The sequence below is a fragment of the Euleptes europaea genome, chromosome 4, assembly GCF_029931775.1.
Source record: "Euleptes europaea isolate rEulEur1 chromosome 4, rEulEur1.hap1, whole genome shotgun sequence".
NCBI lineage: Eukaryota > Metazoa > Chordata > Lepidosauria > Squamata > Sphaerodactylidae > Euleptes > Euleptes europaea.
Genome location: NC_079315.1, coordinates 40291287 through 40314292, shown reverse-complemented (window position 1 = coordinate 40314292; position 23006 = coordinate 40291287). Strand labels below are relative to the sequence as shown.

The window sequence follows — 23006 nt, the reverse complement described above, 5'->3', positions numbered from 1 at the left end:
GTGGCACAGACACCGGTGTTGGGGTCTGGGTGCCTCCTAAGCCCATTTGGCCCCTAGGCTCTGGAGACCACTACACATAGAGATTGGAGTATTTAGCAGGCATAATATAAAAATAGATAAAAAGCTCAATACCATGGTTTGGGTTTTAAAGTATGGTTTAGAGCAAACCATAGCTTGGTATGACATCTGAAATGAAGCCTTTCAAAAAAAACACACACACAAGATAAATGGTTCAGTTGGAAATCCTGTGTCAGCAGAAAAATTTTACTTATTGACTTATTTTTAAAAAATCTGGCAAGCAATTTGTAATACATTGCATTGGGTAATTATACAAAACAGCAATGCTTATAATATACAACACAGGGTATCTTGTTTATACACAGCAGTTTTTTTAAATGTGTAGTTATTCTGACTTCAATGATAGTCAATGATACAATATGTCTTCATGGAAATCCACATGAGCTATTGCACACTGATGTAATATTTTGATGTGTTTCAAAATTGCTTTCCTGGAGGTTACTGTTATGTTGGAACCAGCCCACTGAAGATTGTCAAGTACAACTCCAGAAATAATGGCCATTCTATGCTGTTCATATAATTCAGCATAAACCTTTTAAAACATACTGAGCCTCAAGCTAGGAAACATAAAGAAAACACGATTAAAACTATACCAGACCTAGCACTGGAGCACCCTGTAGATTTTGTTTCTTTCTCCCAACGCACATCTTGGGCAAAAGTGACTGATAGCAGAGATACACTGCCAGATTATTTAAAAAGGGACCTACTTCTTCTTTTTTTAACTTTTACAGCTTTCCTGTCATCAACTTGTACATTTTTGTTTGTCCTTCCTCGAGTCTTACATATTCAGAGCAGTAGTCAGTAAATCTGGGTTTTTAAGAGAGATACAAAGTATAGCCCTCATTCTTAGACAATATCCCTTAGTTTGAAATGTGTGTCATAGTTGCAGACTGAACTACAGTATGGTGTTGAACATTTCTAACACTTAACTTTGGAGACAACAATTTCCTTGTGGTTGTATAACATGTCTCATACAAACTATTCACGGATAAAAGCTTTCTGCCATATGTGATCAGATGTTTTTAATTCCAGCTACCACTACTAATCAACCACTTTCTCACACTGGATAATATAAATTGATATTACTGCTCCCCAAATGTATCTTGCTTGTAATCTAAAATAAAATTGGTTTGCATCCTACTGTAAACGCTTATGTCATTCCCTGATGCTAATGAGAGTGGGTTTTAATTTGTGTCTGGATCCCTGATACTACTAATCGCTCGGTAGATTTTCTCTAACCCTCCACTGTACCTCTCCATCCACATTTAGTTTTAATCATTCTATGGCTTGCCACTCCTTGAATGTGCTGAGCGGATCATTTTCTGTTCACATGCTCCATTTTCCTATATATTTCCTATTTTGGAATCCTGGTTTATGGGAAAGGGAGCAAATCATTGTTGTAGCTTGGGCATGAATATGCAAGCCTTATAATAGTTGAACTACAGACTACGGGGAGAAGAACAAGAGCCTGAGGATCCCCCAGGCTCAAGAGTTCTGGAGAATTCAAAAGCTTGCACTCTTTTGTGTCATTGTAGCTGGTCCTAATAAAAGGTATTATGCAGACTGTGGTCAGTTTTTGGATTTTGATTTTGGATCAGTACAGCTGTAAACAATTATCGTCAATCAAGTTATGGCACAGGATAGTTTGATACTACATCTGAAGTATGCTTGTAAAAACAAATCACTCATGTAACTGATCTTGTTCATGGAATGACAAGTCATGGTTTGTCAGTAAGTCTGAAACATGCCTAATATTTAAAACAATTTCAATTTATATCTTGGCAGATATTTTTACATGTTTTGAACGTTTTGGGCTCTTTACAATTTTCACTTAACTTAAAAACTCATGGATAATGTCTTTAAAAAGTATGTGTATTATCTAATATTTTTCTTGCAAAGTTAACAGACTGAGCAAATATGCATACAGAAAAACTACAATAGCAGATCTTGCTCCACTTTTTTGACTAAGATAAACCTATAAACGTTTGCATATACTCATTGTTTTGACTGAAACTTCCTTTAAATGTGTTTCCTTTCCAACAAGAGTATGTGAAAGGTGACCTCTTATCCATGTGCATGCCTCTGTGATGGTCATGTGACTAGGTTTTACGTCAAACTGTCAGTTATGATAAGAGGCACAATATGAACACCCTAAGCATTGATAACCTGTTTCCTGAATCTATTAAGTTCTGTTTGAGAGTCTTCTTGCAGTGCTCCTTCAGTCTTTGCTTAACACAAACTTGTTTACCACCCTGACAATTTTAAAACCATAAACTTTGATTGATGTAACAACATTCCATTTAATATGTATCGGATATGATCATGACAATATGAAGAAAACTTCTATTTTCAATGGAATAAAATTAAAATTAAAAGATGCAATCAGAAGTACAACTTCCTGCTGTAAAATGACAAAACTGGGTATAAGAATTAAAATGCACATAAAAAAACCACATTACAGTTTCCTAGGTTTAAAATACATTTCATATGGCTGTGCTGGGTAAATGGGATGAGTCTGTCCACAAATAAGGCTAGGTACATTCATACCTTCAAAACCCAGTATGTACTAGTAAAAATATAAAGGTAAAGGTCCCCTGTGCAAGCACCGGGTCATTCCTGACCCATGTGGTGACGTCACATCCTGACATTTCCTAGGCAGACTTTGTTTACGGGGTGGTTTGCCAGTGCCTTCCCCAGTCATGTTTCCTTTACCCCCAGCAAGAAGGGTACTCATTTTACCGACCTCGGAAGGATGGAAGGCTGAGTCAACCTTGAGCCGGCTACCTGAAACCAACTTCCATAGGGATCGAACTCAGGTCTTGAGCAGAGCTTGGACTGCAGTACTGCAACTTAACACTCTGCGCCACAGGGCTCTTAGTAAAAATATACTGCTAAGTTATTTAACATCAGGGTATTGTGAGTATGCCAGTGGATTAATTAATGGATCAAAAGTAGCACATTAAAGAGTATTTTCAAGACAACAACGTCTGTTTCACTTCCCTAATTAACTACTAGGTTTTTATAAAATCTTACATCTCTATGAAACATGAGAATGGCAACATCAAGATTAAAAAGTGTCATACATTTGTTTCAGTTGAAAGATGATCTCTTACAAAATATTTTTAAAACTTTATGAAAGTGTATTTTATGTCCCAGACTATATTAACAAAACAGAGAAAATAATATAATACAATATGATCCTGTTCTTGTAAATTAATCAAAATTTAGAAACCTCTCTACAGCAAAAAATTGCAGGAGTTTATAGCAGGAGAAACAAAAATTTTTTATTGCAAACTATCTCTTCAAATCCAAACAAATGAATTTGTTTGTTCAGAAGAATTCTACTCCTGCCCATGGAACTATCTGCACAGATCTATCCTGTTGTGGAACTGTTGTTCTTTGCAGGGGATTCCAAACTATTACCAGGGCAGGGCATAATCTTAGTCTTCCAATTTTGTCAGAACGATTTACTGAGCTCAACCATTTACCTGCACATGTCGAGAATGTAGACCCAAACATGCCCAATACTCCCCTCTTTGCACTGCATTATAGGAGAAGATGTTTAAAGACAGATATCATTAGCAATCTTCTCATCACCAGTCTCTTTACAACATCGATTGAATCATGCGGTGCTTGACATATTAAGTCCATCTTTAGTCACATTAAGGTTGCAATCCTGAAGGGGGGGGCAAAGCTCCTTAGGAGCTGGTGTGACACCATGCCAGCATAAGTGCCCTTTTAAAACAGGATAAGGGCATTTATGCCGTCCTAGGGACAAAACACCAGTGTCAGGGAGCCATGGAACTGTGCTGGCCCCTCACTGCCAGAGCAGCCACGTCAGCAGCGAATTCCCAGAAGGGAACGCCCACGCTGGCATGGGGGCATTCCTGGGGTGTTTCTAGGGGCAGAGCTGCCTTTAGGCACCTTCCTAACTCCTTTTGCCCCGGGAACGCAGAAGAAGAGTTGAATTTTATATGCCGACTTTCTCTACCACTTAAGGGAGACTCAAACCGGTTTACAATCACCTTCCCTTCCCCTCCCCACAACAGACACCCTGTGAGGTAGGTGGGGCTGAGAGAGTGTGACTAGCCTAAGGTCACCCAGCTGGCTTCATGTGTAGGAGTGGGGAACCAAATCCAGTTCACTGGATTAGCCTCCGCCACTCATGTGAAGTGGGGAATCAAACCCAGTTCTCCAGATCAGAGTCCACCACTCCAAATCATCACTCTTAACCACTGCACCACGGTAGCTCTCACACTGTGCCGTTGCTATGCCACCTTTTGTGGTGACGCAGCCTTGCTGCAGGTTAATTTTAAAAGTGTTTATAATTTCTTTCCGGTGGCCGGGAAGCCTCTGTGGAGGCAGTGTGGCTGCAGTCCTCCCAGCCACTGCCTAACCGCCCCCTTCAGAAATGGGCTATGTGTTCTGATAGCAAACTTAAGAGCAAAATATTTATGCTAACATAAAATGTTACCAAAGATGAAACAATAAACTAAAACTTTCAGAGTTACCAACAGGAAGAACTCCTGTCTACAATTAATAGCTCGTGGAGATTGGGTATAACCAAAGCATAATTTAGCAGCTAGGGATAAATTAAAACAGCTAACATTGGGATATTTAAACAGCACAATTTAGACATAGGCCTGTTTGTTAAAGTGGTTGGTTAAAAACATATAACATGGAAGATTTATTATGCTGCAGTTATTCCACTGTGGGAATATTCAGCATTTCATAGTAGTTAGGATCACCAATAACCTGTGACTACCATGCAAAAGGAATGTTTAGATTTATGATTCCTAATAATAACCATGACTGTGTAGCTATCAGTATATTAAGTTACATGTTTAGTAACAGGGTTTTCATATATTCAGGTCAGTAAATTAAACTCTATTGCACTCATTGGTTCTGTATTCATGTGATCTTTCAAAGCTATATTTATAATGCATCCATAAATGTAAATATTCCAACAATTTTGTTTAACAAACTGTTTTATTGAAAATTCTACTGAACTGTTATTTTGTGAAAAACTATTTATAAGGAGAATCACCAACTATACAGGCACCTTAAATTTATGGTCATTACTGAAATTTATATAGGTTGTGTTAAGGGTTTCTGTTAAAAAAAAAAAGCACTCAGGAATAAACGTCAATACTTCTCATAACCTAACAGAATAAATCTCTACAAAGGCCCCCTCCAGTGAAGCAGAGAATGTACCTATGACAATATTTATTCCTAAGGGGTCAAAGTATATTAAAAGGAATGGAGAATGTTTAAAACACCTCTCTGGAACTAAAACCATTGGCTTTCTAATTTAGAATTTCTCTCAGCTAATATAATATGATTGATTGCCTTCATTTCATGTACCCCTTGATTTTCTTTTTCATTCATCATGGTCTACTTTAAACCAAATGCATTTAGGACCTGCCACCAGAAGAGTGGTCTCTTTTAAATTGTTGTAAAGTAATGAAAGGACATAATAAATCAATCTTACTTCTGCCTTATGATTCCTTATGAAAGGCAGAAGTACTCTAGCCAAAGTAATTTAGACAATTTCTGCATGTGTGCTCTTTCTAGACAATAAAATTGTACAGCATTGTCATTTCCAGGCATTTGTAAGAGCTAGACAGATCTGTGTATTAAAGGAGGTCTTGGAAATTCTATGTGCCCTTAATATTACTAATATATTCACAGAGCACATATTATTTTTAACATGCTTCACAAGCTCATTATTGTATAATTTTGCAAAGCATATAGAGTGAGTGTACTGAGAAAACGGAAGTTGTTGCTACTGTGATAGTAAGGGAACAAGTGAGCTTGCTCCTCTCCTTGAAGGATGTGCAGAGAGGGATTTGGGCACCGATTCCCTGGTTAACGCTCTGTTCCAAAAATCTTTAAGCATATGCAGGACTTCAGAGGCTTACCATGAAAAAGAACCTAAGAATTGTCGAAGGCTTTCACGGTCAGAGTTCATTGGTTCTTGTAGGTTATCCGGGCTGTGTAACCGTGGTCTTGGAATTTTCTTTCCTGACATTTCGCCAGCAGCTGTGGCAGGCATCTTCAGAGTAGTAACACTGAAGGACAGTGTCTCTCAGTGTCAAGACACTGAGAGACACTGTCCTTCAGTGTTACTACTCTGAAGATGCCTGCCACAGCTGCTGGCGAAACGTCAGGAAAGAAAATTCCAAGACCACGGTTACACAGCCCGGATAACCTACAAGAACCAACCTAAGAATTGTTTCCTGTATCAGGTCAATGATTGCTCTGCATCTCCATTCTATTTCTAGCAGTGGCCAGATAGATGCCCTGAAAAGCTAACAGCTGTTCCTTGTTGTTGGTTCTTAGCATATTGCATCTGAATATGTAAATTCCATTTGGCTATCATATCTAACATTCTTTGACAGATTATTGCCTTTGGAACGAGTGGAATGGCTTCCTGCTGAAACCGTCACGTGCTCCTTAGGAGGCATGCCCCCTTCCCTGCAGTTCCTGCCTGCCACCGCCAGCCCAAAATAGGTCTTAGAGGCAACAGTAACAGAGCTCGCAGCAGGGCAGGAGAGAGGGAATGTGGGTCTGCACAGAAGACCTCGATGAATGCCAGTTACAGGTAAGTGCAACTATGTTTTCATCTTCGGTCTTCAGTGCATTGGGATTTTAGCAAGCTGCTCACATATGAGGTAGAGGGTGGCGATCTTACTGGAATAAGGATTGCAGAATAACCTTGCTAACATCAGCCTCCTTTCTTGCATGCAGGTCCAAAGAGGTCAGATTAATGTGTCTTCCGTGCCCCACGTGGCAGCCTTGCAGATCTCCTTCAGTGTGACCTTCCTATGGAAAGCTACGGAGGAATCCTGAGCCCTGACTGAATGTGCTTTCCCCCCTAATAGGCCATAGAGATGGCCAATACCACCCATCTGGATATGTTTGGGAAGAAGCTGTCCTACCCTTTTTCTGACCAGCAAAACAAATAATCAACAATTATCAATCCTAAAATGTTTAGTCCTATCTAAATAGTAGAGAATCGCCCTTCTAACAACTAGGTGTGGTGAGAATTTTTATTAAACAACAGTTTGGCTTAAGAAGAACCCCTTTTCATGCCTTAATATATTATAACCTGTAGTTTAAAAGCCACATGAAGCTAGCTGACCTCAGCTTTTCCACTAGGCTCCTGACCTTAGAGAGTAACGGAAATTGCATTTAGGAGTTGATTAACCCAAAGCACATTAGGTGCCTGAAAGAAAAGGAAGGCCAATAGAACTGGCAACAAATTATCGGCATAGATTGAGAAGGGACTTGTGTATGAACACAGGCTGACGAACAAACAGTGCCAGAGACTCTGAAACTGAATAACTTGTTTGAGAACAGGATATTTCCAAACAAAATTAACAATGTATTGTCGAAGGCTTTCACGGTCAGAGTTCATTGGTTCTTGTAGGTTATCCGGGCTGTGTGACCGTGGTCTTGTATTTTCTTTCCTGACGTTTCACCAGCAGCTGTGGCAGGCATCTTCAGAGGAGTAACACTGAAGGACAGTGTCTCTCGTGTCAAGTGTGTAGGAAGAGTAATATATAGTCAGAAAGGAGTTGGGTTTGAGCTGAATCATTGTCCTGAAAAAGTATCAAAGGTAATGTGCTAATCATTGTCCTGTAAGTATCAAGATAATGTGCTAATGAGGGTGTGGTATGTTAATATGGAACCATTTTATCCTGAAGTGATCTGTTAATGTGTGAAATCCAAAGCTAATCCGCATGGCTATTGTGGACTGTAGTCTTTGTTAGTCTGGAGGTTTTCAGGACAGGAAGCCAAGCCTTATTCATTCTTAAACTGTTAAAGTTGTGCTGATGTTTATGAATTTCAATGGCTTCTCTGTGCAATCTGACAAAATAGTTGGTAGAACTTTCCAGTCTTTCAGAGTCTTGGAATAAGACCCTGTGTTTTAAGGACTATATATTACTCTTCTGACTATATATTCTGACTATATATTACTCTTCCTACACACTTGACACTGAGAGACACTGTCCTTCAGTGTTACTCCTCTGAAGATGCCTGCCACAGCTGCTGGCGAAACGTCAGGAAAGAAAATACCAAGACCACGGTCACACAGCCCGGATAACCTACAAGAACCAAAATTAACAGTGATTTGTGAAAACTCATCTCCTGAAGAATTTGAAAGGAGGTGGCCGTTTGAGACCCTCTCTCACGGTTTAGACTATAAAAAGCTGGTCCAGTTGTCCAGTCTTCGTCCTTCCCAGGGAGAGACCACTCTGTCTCTTCTTTGGAATGACCCAGAGCGACTCTGTTGTTTGTTTGTCTGTCAACCATCACAGCCAATATGTCCAGTGGACAAGTGGCCAGGGGTTCAAATGGAGGGCCCATCATTTCACCAGTGAGAGTGCCCACTGAGGTAACAATGTGGGGACTGGTGGAAACAAATTTAGGAGACCCTTTAGGAGTCCCTTTGACAGAGAATGCAGAAACAAAGAGTGACCATCTACAGGCTTGTGGTAGGCTGAGATAGTGGCCAAATGCACTTTGATCGAGGACACAGAAAGTCCATGATGAGCTAAATATACTAAATAGTCTAGGACAAGGGAAATGGGTCAGGTGAATGGAAAAGTTCCTTGGGCCCTAGTCCTACGTTCAAAGGCTTCCCACTTTTTAGCATATGAATATCTAGTGGAAGGTGTTCTTGAAAGCAAGAGCATCTCATGGACCCGATCTGAGAATTTCAAGAGCTTGGGAACAGACACCATGCAATTAGGTGCAGGCAGTTCATGACACGGTGGAGAAATTCTCCCCAAACAGCTCTGATTCTGGTGAGAGTGGGATGTACTGGGAACCCACCACCTCTTCAATTCAGAGAACCAAATTTGGCGGGGCCAGTAGGGGGCTACAAGGATGCAATTCATTCTGTCCGATACAATCTTGCCCAGTACTCTGGATGGGAACGAAATAGGGGGAAAGACACAGAAGAGATGGTCCTCCCTCCAGCATATCTGGAAAGCACCTCCCAGGGATAAGATATCGTTTCCCACTAGGAAGCAAAATTATCTTGCCTTCCTGTTGAATCTGGTTGCAAATAAATCTACCGGGGGTGTACCCCAACTGTGGAAGATAGGTTCCAGGTATTTGTCCTGGATGGACAAATAGGACCCTGTTGAAATGGTCCACCAGTGTATTTTGCATCCCTGCGATGTGTATAGCTCTTACCAAGATATTGCTGGACAGGGCCAACTTCCAGACACTCAACACCTCTTTGCAGAATGGGAGCAAACTTGTACTACCCTGCTTGTTCAGGTAGTAGGCCACTGACATCTTGTCTGGATCAAGATATTGGACTCTCTCAAAATATCTGTAAAGGAGGCAAGGGCATAATGAACAGCTCAAAGTTCGAGAAGGTTAATATGTTCTGAACCCACGTGTGGCTCCCACCCCTCTTGTATGGAGATGCCTCTACAGTGTGCCCCCAACCTTGTAGTGAAGCATCCATGGTCAATGTATCATCTGGGCTCCAGTGTCCAAAGTGGGAGCCCTGAAAGAGGTTGGGTTCCTTACCCAACCATTATAGTGACCGTATCATAGGCCTGGGGGTTGACAAGTGGTGGTGTTGTGACTCCAACAACGGGTTGAACTTTCTCACAAACCAGTTCTGTAGCTTCCGTAAGTGTAACCTGGCATGCGGGGTTACTAGAAGCCTTTGAATGGCTACACCTGGTTGCCAACAGGATTTCTGGAATGATGTGAGATCTTATACATCAACAGGAATGATGTGAGATCTTATAGCAAGCACCCTGTCCATGGGGAGAAAAGCCTTACCCTGGATAGAATCCAGTATTGCTCCCAGAAACTGAGCACATTGAGAGGGGATCAGTTTGATGACCAGGCCCAGTCGGGTAGAAATGGAAGTGATTAGCTCAATCTGGGTGAGCAAGACCTCTTTAGATTCGGCCATGATGAGCCAGTCATCAAGGTATAGGTAAATTGAGCAAGGTATGAGAAAACTGAGTCTTGAGGTGGGCAATCACTATGGCTATTCGCTTGGTAAATTCTCTAGGTGCCATAGCCAGACCAAAGGGAAGAACGGTATACTGATTTTTTTCCAAACCAAACCTAAATCTAAGGAATTTATGATGGGAAGGATGCACCGATATACGGAAGTACGCATCCTTGAGGTCTAAAGCCACAAACCAGGTGTGTAGTGGAATGATCGCCATAATGGCAGAAAGGAGACCATTCTTAACTTTGAAACCAACAGATGTTTATTTAACCGCCTAAGGTCAATAATCGAACAATATCCACCACCTTTTTCTCCACTATAAAAATCCTCGAATAAAAACCATAAACAGGAAACTCTGAGGTAACTATCTGAACAGCTGCTTTGTGGAGGACGTCACTAAGAGGTTAAACAAACTGTAGGAACAGGTTGCCCCTCACTGCTGTTGGGTGAATGCAGGTGGGGACATTCTTAAACTCCAGGAGGTAATCCTCCCTAACAGCTTTTAGAACCCAACATCTGAACAAATTCTGTTCCTTGGTTCTTGTAGGTTATCCAGGCTGTGTAACCATGGTCTTGGTATTTTCTTTCCTGACATTTAGCCAGCAGCTGTGGCAGGCATCTTCAGAGGAGTAACACTGAAGAACAGTGTCTTTCAGTGTTACTCCTCTGAAGATGCCTGCCACAGCTGCTGACGAAACGTCAGGAAAGAAAATACCAAGACCACGGTTACACAGCCCGGATAACCTACAAGAACCAATGAACTCTGACCGTGAAAGCCTTCGACAATAAATTCTGTTCCACTTATGAGCAAAGAAGTTAAAATGATTATGGAATGGAAGGCTTTCAGGGATGGCCATATGGCCTAGTCAGAATCTTGGCTGGGGTTCCTGTTACTTGGTCTGGTGAGGACTGGGAGTGGACCTTGGTCAGCTGGGCTGTTTGTGCCTATGATGCTGACTTTGCTGGAACTGTGGTTGCTGGTATCTATTCTGAGGATACTGCTATTGGTGAGGTCTGGTGTAGCACTGCTTCCTGTTGAAGGGGGAGGTGAACGCCTGTTGGTGTTATTGGTATATCTCTCTTCCAGGGTGACCAAATGAAAGCACACTGAGGGACTTCACAGTCTTTCTTAATGTTGGTTAAGAATTCAGTTGTGCTAGCTGCAAACAACATGCTCCCTTCAAAAAGGAGATCCTCAACCTGAGATCTAGTATCCACTGAGAGAACAGTGTTTTGGAGCCACACATGGAGTCTGATTGTGACAGTGGATGCCATGGCTCTGGCAGCTATCTCAGCAGCATACCCGTCCACCGTGATTTCCTGTTTGGAGAGCCTAATAAGTTTACACTGGATAGTGATCTAGTGTCTTCCAGGAGGGCCTCCAAGTGAAGAAACAATTGGTACCCTCCCATTACAGTCTGATAATAAGCAATTCAAAAATTTAAGGCTGTGGAGGTATACACTTTCCTTCCCAAGGCATCCAGTCTTCTACTTTCTTTATCTGCCAGTGTACAATGATGTCCCTGGCATTGTTTAGATTGCATCTCCTGCGCCACAATAGAAGAAGGTGTGTGTGTGGGGGGGGGGGAGGGTCAGAAGATGCCCTGGTGAATCCTGCTTTACCTTATTGAAATTCTCAGATTTTTTGGTCAATGCCTGTTTGCTCCAGACTGAGGTTGACATATCTGGCAGTCCTTCCAAGATCAGAAAGGCTATCATACTTGGGGTGTCAGTATAGGATTTTATCCCATGGTTTAGTGTCTGTGGTGGAGATGTCTATTTCCAACGTTTGGGTCATGTGAACCATCTGCTCGGTGTGAAGGTCTTTGCTGGGTGAGAATGGGCTGGTGATTCAACCTAGTTGTCCGGGGAGATTTCGGATTGAACTTCTGAACTATCAAGCAAAGGTGATGGACTGGCATCCTCAGGTTCCAACTCTTCATAAGTTAGTACTTCAGTGTATGATGGGTGGGACACGGGAGGTGTCGGAACCGATGCAGGTTGTAAAGGCCTGCCCATTAGATTGAGTTGTTTCAGACAGCAGACGTCCACCCAGTCTTGAACCAGGTGAGATGATAAGGAAGGAACAGTAATTTGAGTTGGTTGGTCCAGGTTGTAGACCCCAGTTCTAGGCCATCAATGGGGTGTTGGGATTTCCTTCGAGAGGTGTGTCAAACTCAAGGTCTAAGAAAGAATGTAGCATGTCAAACCGGCGTTTCAAGGCCGATGTCACCAGGACCGATGGAGCTGACTAAGGCTATTGTGAAGTCCAAAGACCCATCTTCAGAGGGGAAGAGACCAGGGCTTTTTTCCAAAGTGCCACCTTGAGTCTAGCTGTTCTAAGCATGCTTTGGAAGTAAATTTCATGCAGATTTTGCATGTTTGAACGACTTGCCCCTCTCCCAAGCAAATGAGGCAGAGCTCAAGTTTGTCGGAATGGGTCATTTTAGAACCACACTGAGTACATTTTTTGAACAGGGCCTTGGAGGCCATGGTTGGATTTCAAGGTATCAAATGGATTGGTGAGAAACAGTAAACAGAGGGACTAGACCAGGGGGAAACTGTCTCCGTCCTTACTCACAAAAACGAACACACTAAACAGTAGAAGAAATGGCGACGATCACTAGAAGCTTCCTCTTGTGGCGGCGGCAGAGAAGGAACTGAGGGGAAGGGGGTGCCTCCCAAGGAGCATGTGATGGTTTTGGTGGGAAACCATCCTACTTGCTCCAAAGGAAAAGGCACCCCTCAACAGATCTTGAGGCTTGAGCGCAGGCTTGAGCGCAGGCGCAGTCCCAATGTGGGGCTGCACTGAAGACCGAAGATTAAATAACTGTTAGTGAATCAGTTTTCTGACATGCATTTCCACATGGAATGTTCACATTTCAAGTTAATTTAGGTGTGCAGTAAAAGGCAGCATGTGCTTACTCATCCACTATGTGAAAGAGTAGCTACAAGGTTACTGTGTCTACAACAATCCATTAAGAATACATTTTTCAATCCCTAATCAACTGATAAGACACTGAAGGGTCGGAACAAAGCTCTATTACACCTTCATCCTTTCTGCTTATAAAATTCTTCAGCTCTCTCACGTCTCTTCACTTCAAACTACATGAACACTTTCCCCATGAACCAGATAGTAAAATATTTAATTATTTATAGAATTGGTTTGATGTATTTTGAGAGGGGAGTGGACATATTCATGGAAGAGAGGGGTATTCATGGCTATTAGTTAGAATTGGTTTGATTAGTTAGAATTGGTTTGAAGTATTTTAAGAGGGGACATATTCATGGAGGAGGGAGTATTTATGGCTATTAGTTAGAATGGATACTAGTCCTGCTGCATACCTATTCTCTCTAGTATCAGAGGAGCATGCCTATTATTTTGGGTGCGGTGGAACACAGGCAGGATGGTGCTGCTGCACTCGTCTTGTTTGTGGCTTCCTAGAGGCACCTGGTTGGCCACTGTGTGAACAGACTGCTGGACTTGATGGGCCTTGGTCTGATCCAGCAGGGCCTTTCTTATGTTCTTATGAGAATGTGCTGTAAGGACAAAAATGGCAGGAAGTGTATTAAGCAAGCATTGCTTCTGTAACATTAGGACTTCCGAATTTGCCAAACCTGGTCAATTACATTATTAGGATTACTTGACAAGATTATGAAATAATTTTACTTTTCTTAACAGAGTGGATCTCACAGCTAGAAGAATGTCATATTCTTTTCTTTTCTTTTTAAAGCAACTTAGGTACCACTTGGCTGTAGGGGTGTGCAAATCAATAAGCCGAATTTATTCGGAATTATTCGGGCCCTTCGGTCCTGTGATTCCCCCCTCCTTCTTCCCCTCATCCCTCCCCCCTCTTCCCTCCCCCTTTACTTGCCTGCTGGATGATGACTCACATTCATGCTGCCCACCTTCTCCAAGGTCCGGAGAAGGGGGCGGTGCAGATCTGAGGCACATCCACTCCACCTGCCTTCTCCAGAGTCCAGAGAAGGGTGTCGGCATGGATCTGAGGATCCCTTCTCCGGGGTCTGAAAAAGGGGGGTGCCGTAGATCTGAGGCACATCCATGCCATCTGCCTTGTTAAGAGCGGTGGACTCTAATCTGAAGAACCAGGTTTGATTCCCCACTCCTCCTCTAGAGCAGCAGACTCTAATCTGGTGAACTAAGTTGGTTTCCCTACTCCTACAGATGAAGCCAGCTAGTAGACTTTGGGCTAGTCATAGGCTGTTACCGCACTAGGTATTCCCAGCGATGTATTAAGAGTTTGAAACTGTTATAAAAAATACTGTTCGCACTTTCTATGTATTCCTCCCACCAATGTATTAAGAGTTTGAAACTGTTATAAAAAATACTGTTCGCACTTTGTTTGGCCCCTTTAGCTGTGAAGATGTCTTCCAACCATTTTTTAGCTGTGGCATCCAAAAACCCTTTTAAAGCGATGTTTTTTATAACATTTTCAAACTCTTAATACATTGCTGGGAATACCTAGTGCGGTAACAGCCATTGTTCTGTCTGAACTCTCTCAGCCCACCTACCTCACAAGGTGTCTGTTGTGGGGTGGAAGAGAAGGAGACTGTAAGCAGGTTTGATTCTCCTTAGAAAAAGGTAAAGAAAGTTGGCATATAAAAACCAACTCTTCTCCTTCTTCTCCGGACTCTGGAGAAGGCGGACAGTGTTGATAGGAACACTGCTGCCTTCCTATTCACACGGCTTGCCAAGTTGGAGGTCTGATCCGGCAAGTAACGTGGAGAGGAAGGCAGGGGCGTTCCTATCCCCGCTGCCTATGGGCTCTGAAATATGGAAAAAACCCTGGTGCACACCCCTACTCTACAGCCAAAATATAAGGGAACATGATTGTAGTTTATTTTGATGGTTATTGTATGTATCACATTTCTTTTCCTGCACTGTCTTCTGTCTGTCTTCTACTGTCTACATTATGGTGTGCAATACCTTAGACAGTTTTTAATTGCACTATTTTCTATTCCTAGTATTATTCCATTGTTTATTGGATATCTTATGTTGTCTGATTGAATCGTTTTTTCTGTTTTGTGGTCGGCCTTGAATTGCAGCTAGAAAGGTAGGCTATGAATGAAGTAAGTAAATAAATAAACCTGTCTCTTGCCCTTTTTCCAAAGAATTCAGGATGCATATGGTCCATCTTGTATTATCCTCACAACAACCCTGTGAAGTAGGCTAAACTGAGAGAGTCACTAGCTGAAAGTTACAAAATGAATTTCCTGAAAAAATGTGGATTTGATCCCAGAACTCAATACTCTAGTCAATATAGCTAATGCTTTTAAAAACCAAAACCAAGAAACAAAATGGAGCTATACACTTTTTATATTTAGAATACAGTGACTGCACACTGCATCAAATTCTAAGGATATTAAAATATTAACTCCAAAATAGTTATTTGTTTAAAAATGCTAATTGATATTTGGTTTTTTCATATCTCTTTACAGATGTTTTCAGTAAGGTCTCACTGGTTTTCAGTAAGGTCTCACTAACGTCTTTATGGGTTTCTCTGAACTCTGCTTGAGATACAGTCATGCTGCCATTTATGCCTTGGAATGGATAGGCAAGAGGGAGGGAGATTTCCAGATGTAGCACAGTAGTCTAGCTATATCACAACACACACACACAACAGTCATCAGCACCATTCATGTGTATCATAAGCTGCAAAAACCACCCTCGTGCATCGGCATAAGATAACTGAAATCTGCAGTACCAAGATTTAGTTTTCTTTTAGGATGAGACAGGATTTCTGCAGGTCCCTACTATTGACTGTGGCTAATTTGATTATTCACCACTATTAATTTCGGCTGTATGTTTTTGCATTTTGGATAAAAAAATCATTTGAATTAAAGTTACAGCACTAATGAGATGTAAAATTTAAAATGAGAATTGAAATACAAATTATGACAGAAACTAGAAAAAATGTGTTTGCATCACAGGGAACAAAGTACTTTTAACCTACTAATCTAGGGATGATGATGATTTGAGTGTATAATTCTTTTGGAATGGATGAAAATTTTAAAAGTACACTCGTATATCAAAAAATACTGAATAGAGCGAGAATCCAAGTCTGTTCTGCTTAATTATGATTAGCTTTAAAGTTAGATATCAGCAGGGTATTTTACAAAGGCATTCATATAAACTCTACTGCTTTCCAAGTTCTTCAAAAAATAACAGAAATGAAAGATTCACTGGGGACAGTCCTTCCTATGACCCAACTCTAAGACATATGCCAACTGTGTTGATATTGGCTATACATATAAATTTCATGTAAGAGTACTGAATGCACTAGCATCCTGTTTCTAGACTAAGATGTTAATGGCCACATTTATGAAGGATATTATTGCAAATACTTGTCTTTTTATTGTTAACACCTATGTGAAACTTGCCCACCTGTTGCTGGTGTAGGAAGGAAGAGTCTCTTGGACTTAGTCCCACATATCGATTGGCTTGTGATGTGCCTGAGGCTGTGTAGGCTGATTAAGGAAGAACAAAACAGATTGATATAGAAACCTATCTTAACTTCTACCTTGTATAGTTCAAACATGAGAGATCCAGAGTTATGATCTGCAATGTACAAATCATGTCTACAATTTATATAAGACAAAATAATCAAAAACATGAATTTGGCCATGGGATAGGAGTCTACAATGCCTATTGACTTCAATGGAATCTGCATGAGTGAAGGATTAGAGACCAATACTAAACACGTCTACACAGAATACTACGAAGGTCTATTCATTTGGCTTTACTCCCAGGAAAGTGTTTTTAGGATTGCAATTGGGCTATCAAATTCTCTTGCCTGTTAAATTTTTTTACCAGTCTCGCTAAAGCACAACCTCACAATTTTAAGCTCTCCTATAGCATTGTAAATTAAACCCTAGTGACCTGAATCACACTAACAAGAGAAAACATACCTCTAATAACTTGCCAAGCTATTACAACAGCATTCATTATTTCAGAATGTAATTCAGATTCAGAACATAGCTGTGTACTTAAGAGCTAAACTTTTTGTTTGAGGTATGACAGTTTTCTGTGTAAAATAATTATGTTCTATTTATCAACGAGACAAATGAACAATATTGAAATGATATTTTGTACATCCCAAAATTGTGGAGCAAATACACTGCATGATCCAGGAATCTAATGTAAAAGGCTCCTAAAATCTCTCCCCACCCCCGGTAAAACCATCTGTGTGGTTAATGGGATACACAACCTTTCCCCTATAGGTTACCTTTTGAATCGAGAATAGGTCACTGGTGACCGAAACTCATTAACGTCTGATCATTCATGGTAGCCTGTGTCAAATTAGGTAGGTGGTCTTACCCTATTTCCTAGCTTGCAGATATCCATATTACACAAATCAATTTCATAGCAATACTATTTTGACTGCCACAGCCAATCTCTCAAAGAATGGATTAATAAGAATGCAAAATATTATGGATTTATTCAAAGCTGTCTTGGTTCTCAGTTATTACACAAATGGTTTCTTAATCTAGTGCCTTCCTCCTTACATATACCATAAATTGCTTACATTTTATGTAAAATTATGCATCTATTGATGCAGGACTGTGTACACTGAGCCTTAGCATCCATTAACTGTTGGAGTATGCTAGAAATAGTTAACAGTATTAAGTATATTTCCAATATCACCAGTAGATATTTTTGGTAACACTGATCCTTCTGCAAGGGTCAATTTATTAGAAACAAATCTGAAAGCATCTTATTGAAAAAGAACTCCAGACAAGCTGAAATCCAGATGTATGCATAACATTTCTCCATTAAGAAATAAAAAACTAGAGTATGAGGTTTTTATAAGTTTCAAATGCAAGTGAAATATTGTTTTATTTTATCCTGGCAAAAGGAATATCAACTCACTGCAAATGATCAAGTTTAGAAATTGAATTGCTTTTTTAAAAAGCAAAAATGGTAAACCAGAGGAGAATTCTGACAATAGCTCACATGTACAGCAAGTTTTTAAAAGCTATTTATTCATTAGTAGATAATTTTGTTTGTTTAAATCATTAAAAGCACTCTTCTCTTTCTCACTATAATCTCTATTACATGTGACCAAAAAGGGCATTCCAGATCTGCTTAAATTAACAGATATTTTGGAATATTGTCCTTAAGAGCAGTTTGTTTGTTTATTTATATCTTCGACTGTTGTTTTTACATTTAACTCCGATAGGAGCCCCATAGACATTTGAGAAAAACATAATTACAACAATGTGTTCAGAGAAATACTGACAGCTCATTCCGGAGCCTTGCAGTGGCTGGGACGGTGTGGCTGAGGCGCTGCTGCGGTGACTCCAAAGAGGTTGAAAACAGCAATACTGCATCAGCTAAAAGCTGGCACAGCACCGCTGTGGCGGAGGGGGACATTCCCGGCTGGAAAGGGTTAGGAAGCTGCCGACCGGCAGCTCTGCCCCCAGGATGCCCTGGGAACACCTCCCGAGACGCCGGCGCAAGAACTTGTGCCGGTTAGCACGACAAGCCAGCGTCCTAGGGCCAAGCTGCTGCAGCGGTCCTGGGGGGCCGATGCAAGTGGCACTACGCCGGCGTCCATGCCAGTTTGCATGGCACAAGTGGCATGGATGCTGGCGCAACCCCCTTGCTACCTCCTAAACCCATTCGGCCCCCAGGCTCAGGAATGAGCTGTGATAAAATTAATTAGCTCTTTATATACGTATCTCTGTGTTTCCATGATGCAGGTGATTTTGATTAGCTGTATATGTAATCTAATTTCATATGGAAACTGTCAGGACAGCCTCTTCCAGTGGTGAGGACTCCATGTGGCATACAGCCATTATGTCAGACAATGGTGTGCTGCACACATGTGCCAGTGTCCAAAGTTTCCATGCTAGTAGTGCACATTCTTTGTGGCCACAGTTGCTGGGAATACTCCATGCAATAACACTAACCTACATGATGAGTCACTTAATTTGGCACCATGCTGAAATGTTACTACACAACATGTGGCTACTGTAACTCATGGCAGTGGTGCTAGCAAATCGATACACTGATGCTTTTATAGCTGCAATTCCATTGAAGACTATAGGATATATAACATGGGTCTGGAAGTACTAAATAACTAAATAAGTACTAAATGGTTCATGGGTTTTTAAATGTCTCAAAATATTTTTTCCAGTACCAACTGTACTGAATACAAATACTCATTTAACTGAGGATCATAGCTATAATTCAGTATGTTTTTAACATGAATTCTAGACAAAAGTGCACTGTGGTGAAATCAACTGTATCTTTATCTCTTTTGGAAACCAGGTATAGGCAATTTTATAAGCTTCTAATGCTTCCCAAAGTCATTAGAATGTCGACCTTAAATGAAGAATCAAGCTTTTTCTCTCTCTGGGAAGTTGCCATTCAAACTAATTTGCTTCTACCTTTTGAGATTTTGACTGCTACTGCACAACTGTCAAGACACAATAGCTTTTTTGAAAAAAACAGTAACTTTAGAATAAAAGTTTTGTCAATCATACTGATAGTGGGTTTGTTCTCTATTATCAACTATGAGCATCTGCCTGGTCAAACAGCAGGAAAACACACCCTGATTTGGCCTTAATTTGAAATTATTTTGATCTTTTGATGGACATTTTTTGTTTCCCTAGAGAAATACTTACTGCTTGCTGTAGGTGAAGATGCCTCACCTTCAGTGGAAGTAGTGATGGGTTTAGTGTCTGTCATGGTCAGGGTCACAGGCCGCACCATACTGTGATGGGGAGAGGGTGCCAAAACGGGAGTAAAATGGCCAGGCATTTTCCCTACTACTTGACCACTGCTGTTAGGCTACAAAACAAAACCAGAAGAATGCCTTGTGAAATACACACATAGTGCTCAAAAGAGCTATCTCACTATTTTGGGGTGTTCCAGAAGCCTGCTTCTGCAGTGGGCTGCTTTGACATCCAATTATCTCACTGTATAGGACAGATTTAGTGACTAGCATCAACACAGATGTGGTTTGTGGTATTTTTGTGTATTGCGGGGGGGGGTGGTTGTGGTACCTTTTTCTTTTATGAAGATGACTTTCCCAAGTGCTAAATGACTTCACAGGAGACTTACAAGTAGAGACAATTATTCATGCCTTTGTTGTAGTACAAAATGATATCCATTGGTGTAATATGTGATACATGTTTTGGTAATTACAATAGGTTAAAGGAAACAAGAAATCTAAAGGGATCCCTCAAAATGTATCCATCAGAATGCCTCTACCAATGTGAATTTTGCAGGTATTATTAATTTAATTACCCCACTAATACATGTTGAATGAAATTATGTCATGCTATATGTATTAGACAAGGAGTCCCCAACCTTTTTGAGCCTGACACAGCATGGTGGGCACAGCAACAAAATGGCTGCCACAGGAGGCGGAGCCAGTCACAAAATTATTGCCACAGCTTAACTTCAGTAACACAGTGTAGATCCTTGTGCTGTGGTAGCAGCTGCTGCCAAAGCAACATTTTAATAAATCTGCACAGCCAATCAAATCTTTAATAATGATCAGAAGCCTTGCTGGGCAAAAACCCTACCTGACCCCACCTACTTCCTATAAACATTTGGCAGGAGCCAGAAAATGTGTCGGTGGGTGCCAAGGTGCTCACATGCACCACGTTGGAGACCCCTGTATTGGACAATGTCTGTTCTTTGTTCTGTGAGTAAAATTCTAGACAACTCAAAAAACAACTGATAGGCATTACGTATCTGTTATTGGAAGTCAGACAGGATGGATGGCAAGGGAAACAGGTGGTTAATTTTACACATGATTTATATCTGCCTTCATTTAAAAGTTCCCTAAGTATTAACAGACAATGCCAAAAATCTAGATTGTTCAGTCATTGCAGAAAACTAATACATATTTCTGACTGACTATTACATTTATTAATAAGTGCATGCACACAGACAATTGTAATGGAATGCACAAGCTGGGATATCTTCTTGCTTCTGGATGCAACAGACTGGTTACTAGTCACATTTGAAACATCTGAAACTTCTGAAGCACCCTCAGAATAACTCTGCTACATATGGTTTGGCAGACTGAATACATCCATTATCTTTAGTTGCTGCTGATCTCACCTTCTATCTAAATTTCCCCCACAAAGAACAGTTGATTACATAAATACATATCACAAAGTTATGTGTTTTCCAGCATCACGTACTTATAACTGGAGTTCCAAGGTGTAGAATTCCATTTGGAATGTGCTGTTATGTGTATGCTATTCCTTCAGCAGGTCACTGGAGGGTCATCTGATTTAAAAAAAAACTATTCATGTTTATGAAGAACAAGTAAGCTTATATGAGTATTGGTTGATTAGAACTGTGCAATGCAGTGACACTGGCAACAATTGTTAAAGACGGTGGAAGTCAAGTCTTTAATTGTTTGCATTTTCATCTATTTTGCTAAATGTAATCTATTTCATCTGTTTCACATATACTCAGTGGACAAAATATGTATTATGTTGATGTGTGTTTATGAATACACACATGGGCGTGCACATACACAAATATGTATATGTGTATACATATTCTTGTACTGACCGTGACTGAACTGATACAGCCTTAAAATGGTGTTGACTTTTTAAAAATTCTGCAGTATACTGCTGTCACATATTCTGATTGTTATCCACTCAAATAACACAAATATAATTCATAAACAAAATTTATAGCTAACAACTGCCCTATGTATATATAGCAGCTCATCCTTTTTTAAAAAGATTAAAACCGCTTGCATCTTGGAAAAGGCTTAGGCACCAACGCCTCATTCCAATGAAATAGCCATAATGATTGACAATAGGAAGTACTAAGGTATGAAGACCCTGATTCTTGTACTAATATTTGAAGAATGAACCAAAACTTGCTATGAATAAACCACCAACATGAAATATTTGCAACACAACATTTCAAAACTGCAACAAATGATGCTAAAAAGTATAACTGTCCAAGTAAGTAAGAAACAGAAGTTTTCTGTCATCCATACATATGGTTTGTCAAATTCACAAACACAGCACTAATGAAATTTTTTTCATTAATCTACAAAGTGTGAAGTCACAGGCAATTCATAAGGTTTCTGTAAAACATCTACAGAGCTTTTCATGTTAAATCCTATTTGAGGTTTATGTCCTCATTATAAAGGTGCTGTACTTTTGTTAATACCCTGACCTAGATAGCCCAGGCTAGCCCAATCTTAATAGATATTGAAAGCTAAGCAAGCTTGGCCCTTGTTAGTTGTTGGAAGACCATCAAGGAATTCCAGGGTTGCTATGCAGAGGACAGCAATGGCAAACCAACTCAGTTAGTCTCTTACTTTGAAAACCCCATAAAGGGGTCACTATAAGTCGGCTGTGATTTGATGGCACTTTAGTGCATTTGTGAGGCACGCCGGAGTCCAGGACAAAAGCCCTTTAGGAGGCTGGGAAGGGGCCGCGCCGGCGTAGCCCCCCCCCGCGCGCCAGCGTCCAGGCAACTTACGCTGGCGTTAGTGGCCCCAGTGCCAGCAGAAAAGCCCGGATGCCGGTTGCCGGCCGCCGCCATGGCAGCACTGCCTTGTGACGCCAACAGGGCCTTCCGGCAGCATCCAAACGCCAGCAAAAGCTGCACCGGCGTTCCGGGAGGTGTTCCCGGGGAGTAACAACGCCAGCCTGGGGGCGGGACTGCATTTAGGTGGCCTCTAAAGCCCTTTCAGGATGGGAACGCTATGAGGGTTGCATGGATTTTTTGCGCAGGCAGGAGGTTTCGGCAGGACTTAAGTATGCTATGTATGGAATTTAAGTGCTTTACCAGATCATGAAGTCCAACCCATTTAAATAGAATGAAATATTCTTAGAGCAAAACTAGTCCCTTTTTTTCATAACATGTACTAATATCAGTATGTGATGTCACTGTATTGTGTGCTGCCCCAAAAGACTCACA

General features: G+C 40.9%; 1 protein-coding gene across 11 annotated transcripts in view; it reads right to left on the bottom strand.

The window, feature by feature from the left end:
* NFIB (nuclear factor I B) overlaps positions 1 to 23006 on the bottom strand; it is a 435226-nt gene that overhangs the window by 29470 nt on the left and 382750 nt on the right. For 6 of the 11 annotated variants that reach the window (XM_056847865.1, XM_056847871.1, XM_056847868.1 and 3 more), the window contains 2 exons: positions 19724 to 19889; positions 16479 to 16561 (listed from right to left, as the gene is read on the bottom strand). The exons of 3 other annotated variants lie outside the window; for them this stretch is intronic. In XM_056847865.1, coding sequence (XP_056703843.1) covers positions 16479 to 16561; positions 19724 to 19889 — 249 coding nt within the window. The remainder of the gene's footprint in view (positions 1 to 16478; positions 16562 to 19723; positions 19890 to 23006) is intronic. 2 more of the 11 variants (XM_056847866.1, XM_056847869.1) reach the window with 1 other exon arrangement.